We start from the raw sequence: 18,520 nt of genomic DNA, 5'->3' as shown, positions 1-18,520 counted from the left end.
TTTGGAAAGAGCATGCTTTCGGACTTCTCAAAAATATGTAAGTGAAGCAATCAGTGAAAAACCTAAAATACATACAAATTAGTGTCCCCACACTCTTCATTTTCTAATAAATCATTCCATTCAGGATGAAATAAATGTTTCTTAAAGAGCATTGCTATAATCGTAGATCTTGTTTGTAATAATGAAAAGACATGGCCACATGTTACTCAGTTTTGTTGAAAGTCGCTCATGTGTACCGATCCCTGACTCTGAAGTTTTGTTTGTCCTTTTGGAGTTGGGACACAGGGCCTGTCACGAGCAATCGCAATGTCCTTTCCCCCCTTGTTGCCCGCCCGTATACACGACGAGAAACGAAAGATGGAGAATAATCGCGTGGGGTCCATGTGGATGACTCTTACCTCGAACGCGAATCACTATGCGACACGAGCTCGTGTGATTGGAGATAGGCGATCTGGCGGTGAAGGTGACGATCGACGTGCCTGATGGCAAATCCGCTTGCAATTTCTTACCCCACGGGGGTGAGGAGTCCACGTATCTAAAAAAAAGTCAACGATAAAGGACAATCGTGTCTTTTTTGTTCTGTACGAGAAATACAAATTGCCTGTTCTCTGAATTAGTTCGCCACTCCCGAAGCGGAGAATAAATTAATAAATTTATCTCGAGAGCCAAGTCGACGACTCAAAGTTCAAGTGGAATTGAGGTGGAGATAAAAAAGTAAAACCGGAAGGAGATGTTAAGATATTTTTTATCTTTATAATATAATTTTCAAATAAGAGTTGAATATATCGTGAAAAATGTAATCAACAGACGCCAACGAATGAATGGATTCTCAAATATTGTATTTCCACAAGAAAGAACATTATTTTCACCTCCACCAATCCATATTGGACTTCGGTTGTGGAAAAGACACTCTGGTAGTACTGGCACCAGCCGGAAGTTCAGCATCCACGTCCGCTGGACATCTGACAAACGGTCTGGGTGCGGTTGCGACATCTATGGATCCTGCAAGGGTGACAAAAAGAATCCAATTCACAGTGGGTATATATGAGAACATAAAGGTTGATCACGAAGTAGCATTACTCACTTCTATCCCGTACATTCTTTAGCACGATAATGGCAAACGTGAAATTTACGAAAAGATAAAACTGGACGACGCTGACTCTTGCTTCTCAGAGACAACATGTTCGCATTATAAGAGCGGCATTGGTACTCGTGCGAGTCGAAAGAAAAGTCAGAAGTAACCACGAATGAGATACGGCTTGGGAGCTTTTCAGCGGTAGAAAAATTGCGCAAGAGTGAAATTCCAGACATGGGTGGAGAGAGAAAAAGGAAGGAGTGAGAGTGAGAAAGAAAGACAAAGCGAGCAAGAGAGGGGGAAGGGGCAAAGAGATGAAGATGGACGGTGAATGAGATGAAGAGCCGAGAGTAAAAGTACAGAAGGAAAATAATACAAAACGATCTAAGCGAGCACCTTTAAACTCGTTAAGGTCCTCTGACGTTAAAGTATTGCCTCGTTAACTCTCGCTGCCATCATCCCCCTGCACGGCAGCCATATTCAACACGAAACCGAGAGTTCGCCATTATTAAAACGTCTTTAATCCCCGCCACCCTGGCTCTGAGGGTAATTAAACGTAAAAAGGACAAACCCGGATGTTTTACTTTGTATTTTTAGAGAACGTTATACGTCCGATAGAAAAACAAGTACGGAGAATAAATAATTCGCCTTGAAATGTGAGATTCATTCTCTAGTTGCACTTGCTCAAGTTGCGTTTGAGAATAAGTGTGTACAGTGTTAATAATAACAATAATAATGACGATTACCAGTGTAATAACGACGCTCCGTAGTGAGACCTGTTTCTTGAGCACACACGGGCTCACGTCCGTTCCATTTTCCACTTGACGTACAATGCCTGGTGTGTGCACCCTCGAGTCTGTATTCACGATGACAACGCACGTAACATCTGGCACCGTGAGGATAATCCACAGCAGCGGAAGAATATCCCGGACATCTAATCTACGTTTTTTTGTTTTCACACGAGAGTTAACGAGCACAACAATAAATATCAAACATCAATGAAAGATTCGTGGGTGCTCACTACATTTGATATTAATTGTTTGTTTATTTCATCTTTTTCTCATTGCTATTCGAAATTGCTGTCCAATTATCTACCTTGGAACGTTTATGATTCAACAGTAAACTACAATAAACAGCATCGAGTGCGCTTTTAAAAAATCTCGAATGGAAAGAGGATTTTAGTTTTAAAATTTTTTTCGTTTGTAATTCAGCAGAAATAATTAATTCCCAGAGTAATTGAAGATTCACACGCCCTCTATTGTACCATTCACAGGATAATTAGAGGGAAGCGTTTACTTTGTCATTTGGTGCCTCGTTAAATGTGATCGTTAGCGCAAATATAATCCGAGGCGATTAAATGATAATTCTCACCTCACCGTGAGCAGGCGGTTTCAGTGGGCTGCACCTGCTAACACCAGTAGCTTCATTCCAGGGTGAAACGCAAGTTCTCTCGTCGGGAGCCAACGTTAAATCGTCGGCGCATACACAATAGTAACTCCCCTGTGTGTTAACGCAGTCACCGTTGCAACCCCCTCCCTTGAGAGTCAAGCACTCGTTTACGTCCTGGCACTGGCTCGCGTTTCTACAAAAACGCGTAAGCGACATTTCCACTTTTCCAAACTTTTCGAGCCGAATTGCAATTCTCTAATTTCAAACATGCGCGCAGCCTCTTCCATGCTAAATTTTCGTGTTTCTCCTATTTTTGTTCTTCGATTTGGAACACGAGTACGTACTAACAAGCGCAAAACGTTGCTCAAAACTCACCTCGGATTTAGAGCGAAACCTGCAGGGCAAAGACACATGTACGAGCCCAAGGTGTTCCTGCAAGTGTGACTGCACCCGCCGTTGTTCCACGTACACTCGTCCACATCTGTACCAAACCCCCGTGAAACACGGCATCATTTGACGGTGATAAAGTGACAGATTCATGCTACCCTGTTTCTCTCTCCCCTCGTTCATGTAAATTTGTTCTCACCGATACAATCGTCTCCGTGGGATGAAAAACCTTTCTCGCACTCGCAACGATAGCTTCCATGCGTATTAATGCATGTGCTGGCCGCACTACAGACCTTTGAACTCGTGCATTCGTCGATGTCTATCCACGAGGTGGAAAAAGAGCGAGGCGAGGAACGACAAGCAACAAAGAAAAAGAACACAGTGTGATGGAGTAATGCAGGAAAAATAATGGCGAAAAAACTATCACATTTGTGGACTAAGAAAAAATGTTATCGTGGGAACTCACCAATGCACGAAGAGTTTACCAATTGAAAACCTGGTCGACACATACAATTATGAGATCCAACGGTGTTCAGACAAAAATGTTCGCATTTGTGAGTACCTTCACATTCATCTATGTCAGAACATCTTGAATTATTCATATCATCGACGCGATATCCTTCCAAACAGGAGCATAGAGCATCGCCTTCGTGGTTTTGGCACAACTGTTCGCATCCTCCGTTATTTCGGTTGCAAGGATCTTCCAACCGGCAGGTTTTGTTCTCGAGAACGTAACCGGAGGAACACTCGCATCTGTAAGAACCTTCGGTGTTGATGCACTGATGTGCACATCCACCATTATCGTCGAGACACTCGTTCAAATCTTCGCAAGTCTTGTTGTCGTCACTCAAGCGAAGTCCCATTGGGCAACTGCACCTCACGCCGATCGGTACGTTGAAACAGGCGTGTGAACATCCACCGTTATCGATGTCACATTGCTCCACCTGCACACACGTTTGTGAGTCATTTCCAAGTATGTGTCCGTCAGGACAAACGCATTTCCAGGAGCCTAGAATGTTCAAACAATCATGGGAACAATTGGCAATCCCTCTGTCACATTCGTCCACGTCTATGCAAACTCTTTGATCTCGCGATAGCTCGAGACCGATTGGACAGGAGCAGAAGTGCCCACCTTTGGTGTTAGTGCACTCGTGGGAACAGCCACCATTGCGTTCTTGACATTCGTCAATGTCCTCGCACATTTTACCATCTGAATGGAGATAATGACCGACGTAACAAGTGCATATGTAACTTCCTAGCAAGTTGAGACATCCATGAGAACAATTGTGCTCACTGGACAAGCATTCGTTGATATCGACACAGGTTCTCATATTTTCTGGAAGTAAAATATGGCCGGATGGACAATCGCATCGATAGCTGCCTTCGAGATTGACACACGAGTGCGAACAGCCTGTATCAATGTCATTCTCGAACTCTTCGCATTCATTGATATCTTCACAGGTTTTTCCATCCCACAAGAGTCTGAAGCCAACAGGACACGAGCATTTAGCTTCCCCTTGAACGTCATCGTAGTGACAAGAGTGCGAGCAGTTGCCATTGTCCTGTTTACAGGGATTCGGGCTGATGCACGTGGAATTATCAGTGTCCAGAATACCGAATGGACAAGCGCAGTGGAATGATCCTAGTGTGTTGACGCAAGTATCCGAACACTTGCCATTATCGACCAAACATTCGTTAACATCGTCGCAAGACACTTGGTCGGCAGCATTGATCGCAAAGCCGGTTGGACACGTGCAGGTATAACTCCCAATACTGTTTACACACGTGCCCTCACAATCGTCAAGGTCATCGGCACATTCGTCCGTATCGAGGCAAGTGACATTGTCCGTGTGAGATATTTGGTATCCCTCAGGACACTCACAGGATTTTCTACCGTTTAAAAAGCTGCAAGCGTGGGAACAATTGCCGTTATTGTTGAGACAAGGATTATCCGAAATACAGAGTGTTTCATCGCTCTTCGACAGCAGCATTCCGCTTGGACAAGCACACGAGACGGTCCCATTGAAATGGTTGCAAATGTGTGAACAGCCACCGTTATTTTCAGAACAAATGTTCTTGTGAACACACCGAGTCTCATCTTTATCATCGAGGAACATTCCACCTGGGCAAGTACAGATTATCGTGCCATTATCGTACAGGCAACCGTGTGAACATCCACCATTGTCGATCAGACATTCATCGATCTCGACGCAGGTCTTGCCGTCGTCCACCAGGAGTCTGTGGCCATCGGGGCACGCACACTCGACTCCGCCTTCGGTATTCGCACACAAATGAGAACACCCACCATTGTCAACGACACATTCATTCACGTCTTCGCAAGATTTATTATCGCTCGCTATCCTATATCCCGGGGGACACTCGCAGTGGAAACTACCGGGGGTATTTACGCAAATATGAGAGCAAGTTTGTTCGACTTCATTGGCATTGGTGCATTCGTCAATATCTTCGCAGGTAACGTTATCCTTGAGAGAGAGAAGAAAACCGGAGCCGCAACCATGAGAAGATTCTTCGCAGTTTAAACCATCAATTTTTAAACGAAATTTAAGAGGACATTCGCACTTGTAGCCATCGAAAATATTGACACAGTGATGGGAACAATTGTGACGACCGAGAGTGCACTCGTCGATATCCCGACAGGTTTTATTGTTTCGGTCAAGTGCCAGTGTTTCTGGACAATTACACCAGTAACCACCCGCAAAATTCACACACTCGTGTGAACAGCCATGACCGTCCCCGGTGCACTCGTCGATATCCCGACAGTTTTTCTCATCTGCTTGCAACTCGTGCCCCTCGGGACACTGGCAAATGTAGGATCCATCAATGTTCGTGCAACCGTGCGAACACTCGTTGAGACCTTCAGCACACTCGTCCACGTCTTTGCAATTTTTTTCATCTTCCTCCGATATTTCATAGCCTTCTGGACATCCGCAGCGCGTTTGATTACCGTCATGCTCACAAGTATGCGAGCAACCATTATTAGCTATGTCACAGGGGTTTCCAAGACTGCAATTGTTCGTAGACGTCGCGCATGGATCTACAGTCACGCAGATAAAACCTGTGTCATCTATTCGGAATCCTTCGGGACATGCGCAACTGTATTTCCCATATTCGTTGACGCATCGATGCGAGCATTTGTGGCTTCCCTCTGCACATTCGTCAATGTCCTCACAATCACCGTCCTCATCCAGCTCCAGGCCGTCGTCACATCCGACGTCTTCGCAGGTTAGACCGTCGCTTAGCAACTTTGCACCTTCCGGACACTCGCAGCGGTAGCTTCCAAGATTATTAACGCAATCGTGTGAACAGGCGTGCTCGTCGTTCGCGCACTCATCCACGTCGTCGCACGTTTTACCGTTTCCGCTAAGAAGAAATCCTCGGTGGCAAGCGCACTTGTACGTACCGTGAACATTGACGCACTCTTGTTCGCAATCGTGATTCTTCAACGCGCATTCATCCACGTCGGTACAATTGAACCTCTCGTTGTCGATTAAGTCCAAACCGTGAGGACATGAGCACACGAAACTTCCTTCAAGATTAATACAGCCGTGCGAACAAGCACCTCGGGCACATTCATCAACGTCGTTACACGTTCTGCCACTATCGTCGAGTTCATATCCATCAAGGCACTTGCATTCTGGTCCAGTGACTCCTTCTTCACAGCGATGAGAGCAAGGCGGCTCTAGTACCGAGCAGGTAATCATTTCTTGGCTTTCTTCACAATTCCTGCTGTCTGGCTTGAGGATAAAACCATGAGGACATTGGCACTCGTAAGAGCCCTCAATGTTTTTGCAAGTATATGAACAAATGGTGGAATTCTTGCTACATTCGTCAACATCCTGGCAGCTCCCATTTTCAGATGCCTCGTAACCGGACCTACATTTACAAACTGGTCCACTTTCGGTATCCTCACAATCTTGGGAGCACGGAGGCTCAAGATTCGAACACTTTATCGGTGGCTCAATTTTCTGGCAAGTTTTTTTATCCTCCTGCAGAACGTAGTCTGAGGGACATCGGCACTCGTAGGAGCCTAATGTATTTCTACAATCATGAGAACACCTGCTGGCATAGGTGGCGCATTCGTCCACGTCCTGGCAGTTCTTTCCATCCTGGGTAAGCTCAAAGCCCGATTCACAATTGCAGGTTGGCCCACTGTCCGAGTCTTCGCAGTAACGTGAGCACGGAGGCTGCATGTTGGCGCAACTAGTTTTCACTATTTGACAAGTTCTGTTATCCCCTTTCAGGGTGTAATCCGCAGGACATTGACACTCGTAGGAACCCTCGGTGTTCTTGCAAATATGGGAACACGAGGTCGAGTTCTTAAAACACTCGTCAACATCTTGACAAGTTCTACCGTCCGCAGCAAGCTCATATCCAAAACTGCACTTGCAGATTGGTCCAGAATCAGTGTCTTGGCAATCGTGAGAGCAAGGACGTTCTAACTCCGAACAAGTGACGGTGTATTCGATCTTCTCACAAGTCCTCTTGTCATCTCGCAAAATGTAATGTCGTTGGCACTGACACTCGTACGAACCTTCCGTATTCGTACAAATATGTGAACAAATTGAAGAATCTTGAGTACACTCGTCGACGTCCTGGCAAGTAGCACCGTCTTTTTGTATGATGTATCCCGGTCTACAGCTGCAATGATAGCCGCCAGGTTCGTTAACGCAGTCGTGGTCACAACCGTGAAATCGACCTGCCTCATCAGCCTCACATTCATTTATGTCTGTTAAAAAAAATGATGGAAAATAATGAGTTTATATGAATACCAAATGTTTCAGAAAACTCTGTAACTAATAATTCTTCGAGCCCTCAAAACTGACCTACGCACTCTTCGTTCGCTGTTTTTCTAAAGCCTTCAGAACATCTACCGGATTCTGGTATTTCTGTAATAGCCTCTTCTTCGTCGCTGTAATTATCATCTTCGTCGTCGTTTTCATCGTCATTTTCGGCATCGTAATCTTCCTCTTGTAAGACCCTAATTATTTTTTTTGGCAAAGGGATACACTCGTACGAGCCTGGACTATTCTCGCAGCGGAAATCTTCTCCACAGATTTTTGAATCTCTCTCGCACTCGTTTTCGTCTGTGGATTGTCAAAAGTGGTTCATTTACTGTAAAATCGTAATCCCTTTAGAGACTAAATTATCGTCGAGTGAATTTGTAGCCAATAGCGTTGGAGGGTTAACGGAAGCTTTTGAATTTTTCTCTTTGTCGTGAAAAACTTGTCGCTCCATTGAGCCATTGTAAATGCCATTTGATGACGTACCCTGACAAGTTTTGCCATCGTTCGTCAAATAAAAACCGTCGGGACACAAGCAGAACATACTACCGGGTGTGTTCAAACATGTGTGCGAGCAGCCCGCATTATTCACGGCGCACTCGTCAATGTCCTCACACGTGTGATTATCCTTTGATAGTTTGTGTCCAATGATGTCATTGCAATTACACTCGTAGCCACCATCGAAGTTTCGGCAATTTCCCTCGCACGGTCCGCGACCGTTGTTCGTCAGGCATTCGTTGATATCTGAAAAAATATAAACGAAACAATAGCATGGAGTTACAAAGAGCACACTTCAAAGAAATCGTCGAACGAAGGAAAGTGTATCAATTAAAAACAATCGAGTCTGCGGAGAGGTTTTGTTTCTGTGGGCAAGTACGAAAAAAGTGTGCAAAACGATGTACAAAATATGGAATACTGCGACGCACTGAAGAATCCAATTAAATCTCTTTCACCACAAAAGCTGTCGAAAAATCTCGAAACTTCAAACTAGTGCGCATCTCTTTGTTCCCTCGGACGGATACTCTTGATGGTTTCGCCATTGCCGTATTTTGTCGCTGTTATTCGTCGGGGATAAGAGGGGAAGAGAGGTCGAGACTTAACGTCGTAAACTCGTTAACAAAACCAAAGCAGCGTGGAAGCCAAACGAGCCGTAGAATCATCTCGTTGAAAGTCGGAAGCTCGTGTACGTACATAACTTTGCATCAATCCTTCAACTTTAGCTCAACTGATGTTTGATTTAAGCTTTTCCCATTATCAGAACTACTAAATACTCCGATAAAACCAAAATTGCATCATATCACGAATCAACAGAAAAACATTAAAGCACAAAGAGCATTGACTCGATGTACGTTCTTCGATTTTGCTCACATTTTTTTTTTTTTTCATTTTCATCTCTGTTTCTATAGTATTCGAACCCAGAGCAAGAAGCTTAGTGGAGTGGGTATCAATTTCGATTGGTGTAACGTGTAATCCTTACCCTGACAGGATTTGCCATCTGCATTTAGCTGATAACCCAGACGACTGCACTCGCAATGAAATGTGCCGGGTTCGTTACGACACGTGTCTTCGCATCCCGCCGTCCCGTCGCTGCACTCGTCGATATCTGCGCATGAATGGATAACGATCAAACCAAAAGCAAACCTGTGAATTCTACGATCATCATCAAAATTGTTCCGTTAAATTCGATTCTTGAAAAAAAAAAAAAAAAATAATCATTTTTTTTTTTCATAAAAAAGTCGAAATCAAACTTGCAGGTAGATTGAAAAAAAAAACACGAATATACAGTGACGAATATTTCTCGTTGTTTCAAGAGCATTCCTATATACAAGCGTACGAAGAATCAAGTGGGTTTGATAAAACCGTTTGTACAGCAGGAACGAATTGCTATTTCTCTATTGTTATTTTCGAATATTAAGAGCCTGTTCGAATCATCGTGACAATTTTCTCTGCCGTCCATCGATATTGAGACCAAGAAATAATGCTTCAAGTTCTATGCAAATCTGACACGCGACGAGAGTGGCCAGGGTGATCGAAAACTCATATTCATTTATTCACAGTGTTCAAAAAGGGGGCTCCAAATGAGGATACGAACCAACGTGAGAATCACCGCCCTTGTGCAAAGTCTTTTGACACATTATAATTACAAAGGACAGAAAAATGAGTAATCATACACTGCTGCTTGGCATACAATAATAACATCAATAAATCACGAGATGATAAATAGCTAATGAGAGAAAATTTGCTTGCACGTACCGGACACAGCAATAAATATGAACTGTGCTCGCATATCGTTAAACTTGTACCTGCTAGCCGCGTAACACGGTCTGCTCCACGCACGATGTAAATCTTCCTAAAAGAGAGGGAGTGAGAAAGTGACGACGACCTAGGAAACGAGAAAAAGGACGAGAGACTCCACGTCCATTAGCCAACACACACGCGAGACTCATGAATAAACTTCTCAGTGGTAAATCTCGTTGAAGAGACACCGTCGCAGTTGCCTTGAGCTCTCACGCACGCTGCACTCGATCTAGTCGTTCAAAGTTGTTAATAGGAAACGAAGACGGGTCTTATCCACTTAGTTACGGACCTTGAGTATCTCGTACCGTAGTAAACCTAAGCGCTCTTTGCTTCCAGATCAAATAGATTATACATGAACCGTGCAACCTGATCATCGAACTACCATTTACTGCACGGCCTCTCTCTTGCTCCGCGTTCCTCTTTTCCCATTCCCATCGCTTCCAACGGATCGATCGGGTCGATGCCTACTGATTAATCCTCCAACTGTCACTTGATATGCTCGAATCTTCAACCGATACCGGTGGACATTGACTTGAAGAAATCATATCTCTTCGATTGAGTTCGATATTCTTGGTAGTTTGTGTCAACTCTGTTGAACAGATCCGTGAATTATTTACGAATTGCATGTGTATTTTACTGAAAGTTTCCTCAAATGGAAGAATATCAAGTACGCAAAATTTGTCACGTTTCACTTTATAAGTGGTTAGGAGAAGAAAGAGTCGAGAATATCCGGATAATCGCAAGTGTCATTTTTTCGTGCATGGAACCCCCTCGAAGGGCCAAATCGCTTTCCTTTGCACATTCTCATTTTGGAATAGTTTTTCGACTTCCTGTATCGTTTCGTAGAATAGCGAAGATCCTTGAAAGCTGGTTTTGGAACTCTTTTAAAAATCCAATTCTCTCGACGAGCAGTTTCAGCACGTTTTATTTGCTATTTCATTTTCATAGTTTTTCAACCTCTAGCAAAAGGCAGAAAATAAAAAATGAGGGGCCGGTTGAAGAATTTTGAAAATTCGATTCTCGTGAAGGATGAGTTTTGGACAACTTTTCGGTTCTACTTCTTCGAACTCTCATCCGAACTCGAAGTGATTCATGGAATAAAAAAGATCGATGATCAAACATTTTTTTTCGTCTACTCCATTGGACTTCAACGTTGCGAACTTCAGCGTCCTACCCGTACGTCCGTAAAGTTAGCAGCCTTTCCTACTTCAGCCCATAAAAGGTCCAACTTTTGCGTGGGTCTCCCTAGAAAATTTCTACACTGATACAGCTAATATAAAATTGGTGATTTTTCTATAGAAAAATTGAAAGACCTCGATTCACGATGACTGCACGATAAAATTAAACATATTTGACAGAAATGGTAAAATTCGATCAATAAGAATAAACGAGATGATCACTCCTAAATATCTTTCGTTGTATTTATACTGATAAGGTGCACTTCTGTGCCCAATAAATTACAGGAGACTGTGTACCAACACGAAAAAACAGACTTTGAGTTTCACCTTTTGAAATTCAAGACCGATACACCGTTTGAAATTTCAGAATAATTTCAGTGGAAGTTTGTACTGAAAACAATGTGACAGCCAACCTACAAGGAGCTCATTGCTTCAGCAAATAGAGTCCAAACGAAGAGCATGTATGCATCAGATATTATTTTTCTCTTCGTCAATAGACCTTTTCGTTTGAAAATAAATGACGAGAGGTTGCGACGTTTCTCCCTCAAGGATTAACATACAATAGTACGTTAAACTGGTGTTCGATGGCGCCTCGCACGTACACCTACGAAGAGAGAGACGCCTCTTTCTCTCGCAACTGTTCGCTGATGGAGGTACTTAAAATATTATGGTAATTCGCAGCAAACTTGGACGATAATCTGCTTGACTCGGAACGAGCACAAGCTTCATTTTACTCTCACACACTTTTTACTGAGCGTGCTCTCGACTGAACGATACTCGCGTGATCGTCGAGCGATACAGACACGGTTTTATCGTTTTTTTCTTTCACTTAATCTTACCGAGACAAGAATATCCCTCGGCGCGAAAACCGTCGAAGCAGGAACACACGAAGCCACTTTCAGTATCTTCGCATACGTGATCGCATCCTCCACGCTCTTGACCGCAACGTCTAATCACCGGTTCCAATGGCTCTGCAAAATTAAGTTTTCATTTACCAGCTATCAGGAAACCGTCTCATCCAAGTGCCAAGATAGTTTTATCGACTTCGTATTTTCATATTACTGAAAACACTTTCATGCTTTTCACTAATGAAGCGATTGACACTTGGAGCAATCGAGAAAGAGGAGTCGCTGGCTGTGTAAATATTAAAGTGACATCGATTTCGGAGCAAATTTTTAGACATTGCAATTCCGATAAGCGATTCGTGTCTCATTGCAATCCGTTAACGTCGCGTCTTGTCTGTAATAGAAAAAATCGTTCAGGTACATAATGCTCGCCTAATCGACACCATTAAGATAAAGAACCTCGAATAATTTTCCACACAATAGAACTTAAACATATATAAGAAATTTATAATCGTTATTCCTTCGTATATATTCTTGTAAATAGACGATAATGATTCGCTCCACGACATGAGACTCGATAAAAAAGTACGCATTCGTCTTTCTTTACATTGAACTGAAACTACCATTTATAGGCATAATTACTTGATGTAATTGTATGAAAAATGTTCAGCGAGCTGTAACATCTCGAACATTTGCTTCCCAATCGCACCATCGATTTTCGTTGCTTGCCTAATGCCAAAAATAGTTTATTCGTTTCGCGAAAAATCAAGAAAAATCTCGAAAAGTCTCTCACCGGATATTTCTCGTTACGATAACTAATTGGATGATTTCCATCATCACTGTTTTTCATCCACTAAATTTTTGCCCAAAAAAAGTCACTTTTCATTGGAACGAAAATTTATCATTCAAGTTTTGATTGCAAAAAAAAAACAAAACAATTGACCTGTTAAGCAAATTTTCTATCCAGCGGAGTTATCGAATCGAGTTATGATACTTAATCACCATTGAAATTGAAGCTGATTATCTCACGGAAATAAACGAAGCGTGTTCATCCACCGAGCATCATAAAAAGTTCGTTAAAAGAAGTCGAGTTTGAAGGACTCGAGGAATTGTTCCCCTGGGATTTTTTGTTCGTGGACGTGGAGATTTGAAGAATTGACAAGCCACGAGAAACAAACATTATTAGAAGCAAACACGATTAAGCGGTTATCTCGCCCCAGCCAGAAGTGGATCAGGCCACCCGCACTACCGCGATGTGTATAACTGGTTTCTGTCAAGCACAGAGCCATTCTCGGCTTCTCTCACATCTTCAAAGTGTAGTGCCTTCGTGTGATTGGACAAAGCAAGGGAAGAGCATACGTGTGCCTTAACACGACAAGCGTACGCGATGAACGACAGTTCCGTTAATTTCCACTGTTTTTTTTCACCCACTCCAATTCCGGGGGCTTAGCACGCTGCTGGTGTATATGGAAATGGATTTTTTCATAATGTACGAGATAAAAAGTCCATCGGAAGCGTGTGAAAAAATGTTCGTGAAAGTTAATGAGATTCAACTGCATTGGCAGCCTCCCGCGAGGAAACGATCGTTAACGAACTTCGGGGACGCGAAAATTTTCGAAGAATTTAATAGCCAGGTCAATCGGATGTTCGTCGAGTGAATTTAGCACCTCGAAATCAGAGAGATTTTGAATAATATTATAATCAAATTCTCAAAGTCCAATCTCATCTTCTCATTCCTTTATTTTAGTGAATTATCGCGATGCGTACCGCGTCAGCTTCAAAAGTGTGCGTCCACCTGTTCACTCACCCTGCTCCCTGATGCATTCCGGAAGTTTACCGAGCCACTTGCCGTCGCTGCAATATAGTTGCTTCGCTTCCGTGTCCTTGATCGCGTAACCATCTTGACATAGGTAAACAGCGACGAGGTATCGATTGTAGGGCGGAACAGGGTTGTTGCGTCTGTGGAAAATTCGGCGAAAATGTACAACGGCCTGCCAAGCCCTTTCCCTATCAGGATTTAACAGCTCTGAAGTACTTGGGAACACAGAAAAGGGCGTAGCTCTCGTTGCATGTTATATCGTGCGGTTAAGGTCACTTTGTGCGATATAGATTGGCACCTGTGTGTGTGTGTGTGTCTGTGTGTGTGTGTGTATCATTTACGTGGAGAAACGAACCTCTCGTACTTCGGTGAACGAGCGTGTTTAACCGTGGGTGCTTTAACGAGGTTCTTGCCCTGTGCCTTCATGAAACAGCTCAGGTCTAATCTTGCTGTGGTCTCGTTCAATCCGCTCGGTAACGTTATTACCGGTGCCTCCGACAGCGGACTCTCATTCAACCTTAGATTACCATTTCGGTTCTTTCGTCTCTTATTGCCAGAGTTTCTCGGACGATTACTTCGGCGCTTCTCTTCTTGCTCGATGCGCTGCTGCTGCTGCTTCTTCTTCTTCTTCTTCTGGCCTTTTTTTCGTGCACTTTTCGTTGTGGAATCGGGCAGCAACGAGGGATCGTCTCCGACGTAAAGGTCTAGACGCAAATCACGTTGCTCTGAAATTGGAACAAAACAAATGGGGGAGATTAGAGAAACAAAATGATTGTCGACCCGGCGGTACTGTTCAGGCGAAAAAAAACTTCGTTCACGTCACTGTTTAGCCGAGGGGCCCTAATATTTTCTCGCTTTTTTCTACAGAATGCGTCACCAACGATTTTTCAATCGTTCAGTCTGTAAAAATTTCGCATTTCCCCCCTCACGGCTTAACCGACGGGAAGTAAAAGTTCGCACCCGTATTTCTTCTTCGGCGAATGAAAGCTTCGTCCCTACAACTCTTTCTCTAATCTCCAACGTTTTCGAGAAAGGAATAAAAGTTTCTGTTTCAGTTGTCTGTCTCCAATTTGAAGCTACGCGAGCAGCAAACGCAGCCTCACAATTTCTCGCGGACCAATCTTTCGCATAGATTGGCCAGGTTTTGGAAAATTTCGAATATCAGCTTCGTCGTCATTCACTGACGAAGAGACCAACCTTTTCTGTCCCAAATGGAACTTGCAGCAGGGAAAAACAACGCAACTTCCGACCAGCTCATTCAATGAGCTTCGTTAACATTATTATCAATGCGGTTTCATCGATGAGAGATTATTCATCCAATCTGCATGCTCCCAGTAATGTACTCAAAAATACTGCAGGGCTTGATAAATGATCAGTGTAAATGCGGTGTATGGTAGATTAATTTCCGTACGAAGCTTCGGTATGATGATGAGCCACGGGTTTTACTGTTCATCTCATGCATCGTACACGTAACACGATCCTATTGTGAACTGGAAACAAAGTTCCGAAAGCTCTCAAATTGCAGGACGCTAGAGAGCACGGGGATATAACACGAGAATTGTGTGAAAGTACAAGGGAGCTTTGGGGGATACTAAATTTCAGGCTAAAGTCTAAATAAACATTGTTCATATTATATACTGCAGAGAGGGATATATAAAGTGAGCAGTGCCGTTCGCGATCCAACGTTTATTCGCTATTCTCAACACAGTAATTGGCATATGTATGAAACCCATTGGATAAACGATAAACGAAAAGGGAACGATTGCATATCAACCGTAAAATGAATGACTACCCGTTCGACCAGAATAGTGCAATCAAAATTTTATTAGCCGGATGGGTTGTTCGAATTTTTTCGAAAAACTGAAAAATCTTGCTCTGGAATAAGAAGCTTCGCTCGTGTGTATACGAAGCTGGGAAAATGAGCTTTCTCATTCGAGAATTTTCATTCACTACCTTTGGTATAAATAATAAACTGCCAATGCCATTGGTTTTCCCTTACACCGCACTCTCCTTTTAAGGAAGATCATGCGTTACTTGTGATTCTAGAAAGCAACTAAACTTTTTGCTCTTTCGATGATCAAGGAGACGATTAAAATGTATTCTCGCAATTATTAAAATTATGTGCAACTTATTTGTTGAGATTGATAAATTTTTAATACGATGACAGCGGTTTAAATACTTTCGTAGTAAAATCGTCGAGCAAAATGTGACAGCAGCCATTTTCTATTTATATGAGTATGCGTATCTATACTTGAACCAGCTGGCTCATGGTGTCGTCAAACCTTCCACCGTTTGTGTCGTTATTACTCGTTAACCTCGAATAAGTATTTTTCTTTTTCCACTCCCAAGTGATTTTCACCGGTAACAAAAGGCTTTCTCAGGACATCATTGATATCTAAAAACATTATTTTTCTCATTTTCGTTTTTGGCTCTAAAGTTGGGAGGATCCTATTCCATTGAATCGAACTCGTCGCACAGGAAGTGTGCCTGCCACAAGAGGCAAAGCATAACCCTTCAAAAAATGTGATTTTGGTGAATTGTTTTCTCCACAACTAGAGCGTAGATTCGCTGCATATTTCTAGCATATTCACAAATTTCAACTGTCAATGTTGGAATTTTCGATTTCCATTAGATTCGCGTGAGCTTCCTTAACATAAACGTTTTTTCGAAAGCAAGTCCTGAATCTCGAGATTTCTTGGTTGGAATTCATAGAGAAAAAAATCAAGTCACTAACCGCTAGTCGTAAGGTCGTGTTGTCGTCGATTGACCATTCTTTGAATTTTTGCCCTGTGTCCAACGGATTTGCTGTTCCCTCGAGCAAAGAGCCTTTGTACACGACGTTGCAATTCTCAAACACATTTTGCACCCGGTATTATAACATACCAGCCAATAAATATCATATGTAGATGTATGTATACGCGTTCACTATAAAATACGGATAACAGTGTGCTATAAGGAAGCGCGATGAACGTAAACGATAGTCAGAGCTCACGAAGGGTCAAAGTGGCCAACGGCGCGTGCAGCATTGAGTCGATTTTTTTCTCTCTCCCAACGACATACACATTGGTGTGAATGTGGACCCATTTATTTTCCAACTTAGCAGAATAGCCAGGACTCAATAAAACGAGTGTTTTGTGTATCCACTTGCGCATGCATGCGCAAATGGAAGGCAAACTTTGTTAATTTCGAATGTTCATTTGGGGCAACCTACTCGAATTTCATTTGTTCAGTAACCTGGTTGGCTCGGTCTTATATAAAATGCATCCGTAATATTCCCAGTCAATAAAGCCCATTGAAAGAGATTCATCAATATTTGCAAAATAATTGAAGCCCACTAATGGAATTGCGTGCTTTCTCGTCTCGGTTTCGCACAAAGGAGACGGAGCCCCCGAAATTGGAACGGCACGAAGTGCACTCACGCCGAGTTTCCATTCAATTTCTCCAGCTCGTTATTTCCCCTTAATTTTACGACTACCTTCAAAAACGCTTTATTACACCAACAAACGCGATAGCACTAGCGAGGAGAACCTCACCAAACCAGGATTAAATCAAAGACCGTTCAAATTCACACCAACAGTCCGCGCTACGTGCTGCATCGAAACTCATGCATGCAACTCTTTATATATATAATGGCCGGTCCCACCATACCGATTCGTTCTCAAGATCAAGGTGAGAAGATGATTCACGACTCACCGAGTGTATCGAATCGCGACCAGGAACCCTGCCTAGACGATGTATCCTATACGTTTCGATTTCCGATCTATCGCAGTACGACCATCTGTGTCTATAATATTTAAAAAATAAAAATAAAAACGAAACCAAAATAAGGATGAACGTTATACGCACAGCCGTCTCCCTCACTCCGCACGCAAATGCACGTTTGTACCGCGATGCATCTTTAATATTCCTTTATCCCGCGTCCATGCATATAGTGACGGCGCCAGGACAATGACTTCGATAACGGACTCAACGATCCGTGGCTTATCGATGATACGAATCGCGATCTCGGTTCGCATGAACAAATGGAATGTGCGCTTTGACCGGTCATACTGCAGAGAAAACTCTATACTTCTTGTGTGCCAATGCCCGAGTTAAGGCAGTTTACTTCGTCCGGTTTAAGGTACTGGGAATAAAATTAATGATGCTTTCGTTATTGTAGGAAAAAGTGAAAAACGAAAAGCCAGTCGGATACATTGTTTTTGAAAAATCTGCTTAAAATCGCGAGCAGAAGAAGATCGTGCTTCTGGAAAAACGCATCTAAGAATTTCCCCTCCAGATTTCCAGCTTTAAGGGGTTTTCGTTTAATGTTTCGCACCAATCACGAACTCTGCTGACGAAAATGAATTTTGTCCACCTTCGTAATACAGCGCCGAGCAAAGTTCTAGCGCATTGCTCGTGTTTTGCCAAAATGTTGATCCTTCGCAGGCAGAAGCAATGAACTTTGAACACTCAAGTAAATGTAAATAACTTTGATCGAACAATAACGAAAGGTTCTTGAAATACCTGTGCACTGTCAACGTTGTCTCATATTATTCTGCGACGTTTGAAATTCCTGGATGAATGTATTATGTTTATACGCTCCGCAACTGTACACATGCACCGAGGGAATGCGGTTGAGGATCGTTTCAAAGTTATTGGTATAGATTCGGAAGAGCCTCTCGAGTTCAAGGGACACTGCGGACGAAAGACCAATATATGCTGTTTCAGAATTTCGATAATCGTACCAG

The 18,520-nt window shown here is 42.9% G+C and overlaps 1 protein-coding gene across 1 annotated transcript in view; it reads right to left on the bottom strand.

The window, feature by feature from the left end:
• Positions 1–18,520, bottom strand: part of LOC122412365 (fibrillin-1-like) — a 92,066-nt gene that overhangs the window by 23,576 nt on the left and 49,970 nt on the right. Inside the window, exons 3-16 of the mRNA XM_043421833.1 lie at positions 14,149–14,518; positions 13,782–13,933; positions 11,969–12,100; positions 9,131–9,256; positions 8,140–8,397; positions 7,696–7,956; positions 3,984–7,598; positions 3,318–3,860; positions 3,051–3,170; positions 2,840–2,945; positions 2,447–2,657; positions 1,822–2,014; positions 870–1,002; positions 399–535 (exon numbers count right to left, since the gene is read on the bottom strand). Coding sequence (XP_043277768.1) covers positions 399–535; positions 870–1,002; positions 1,822–2,014; positions 2,447–2,657; positions 2,840–2,945; positions 3,051–3,170; positions 3,318–3,860; positions 3,984–7,598; positions 7,696–7,956; positions 8,140–8,397; positions 9,131–9,256; positions 11,969–12,100; positions 13,782–13,933; positions 14,149–14,518 — 6,357 coding nt within the window. The remainder of the gene's footprint in view (positions 1–398; positions 536–869; positions 1,003–1,821; positions 2,015–2,446; positions 2,658–2,839; positions 2,946–3,050; positions 3,171–3,317; positions 3,861–3,983; positions 7,599–7,695; positions 7,957–8,139; positions 8,398–9,130; positions 9,257–11,968; positions 12,101–13,781; positions 13,934–14,148; positions 14,519–18,520) is intronic.

Source organism: Venturia canescens, chromosome 6, assembly GCF_019457755.1.
Source record: "Venturia canescens isolate UGA chromosome 6, ASM1945775v1, whole genome shotgun sequence".
Lineage (NCBI taxonomy): Eukaryota > Metazoa > Arthropoda > Insecta > Hymenoptera > Ichneumonidae > Venturia > Venturia canescens.
The sequence above is the reverse complement of the archived record's forward strand: the minus strand, read 5'-3'. Positions and strand labels throughout refer to the sequence as shown.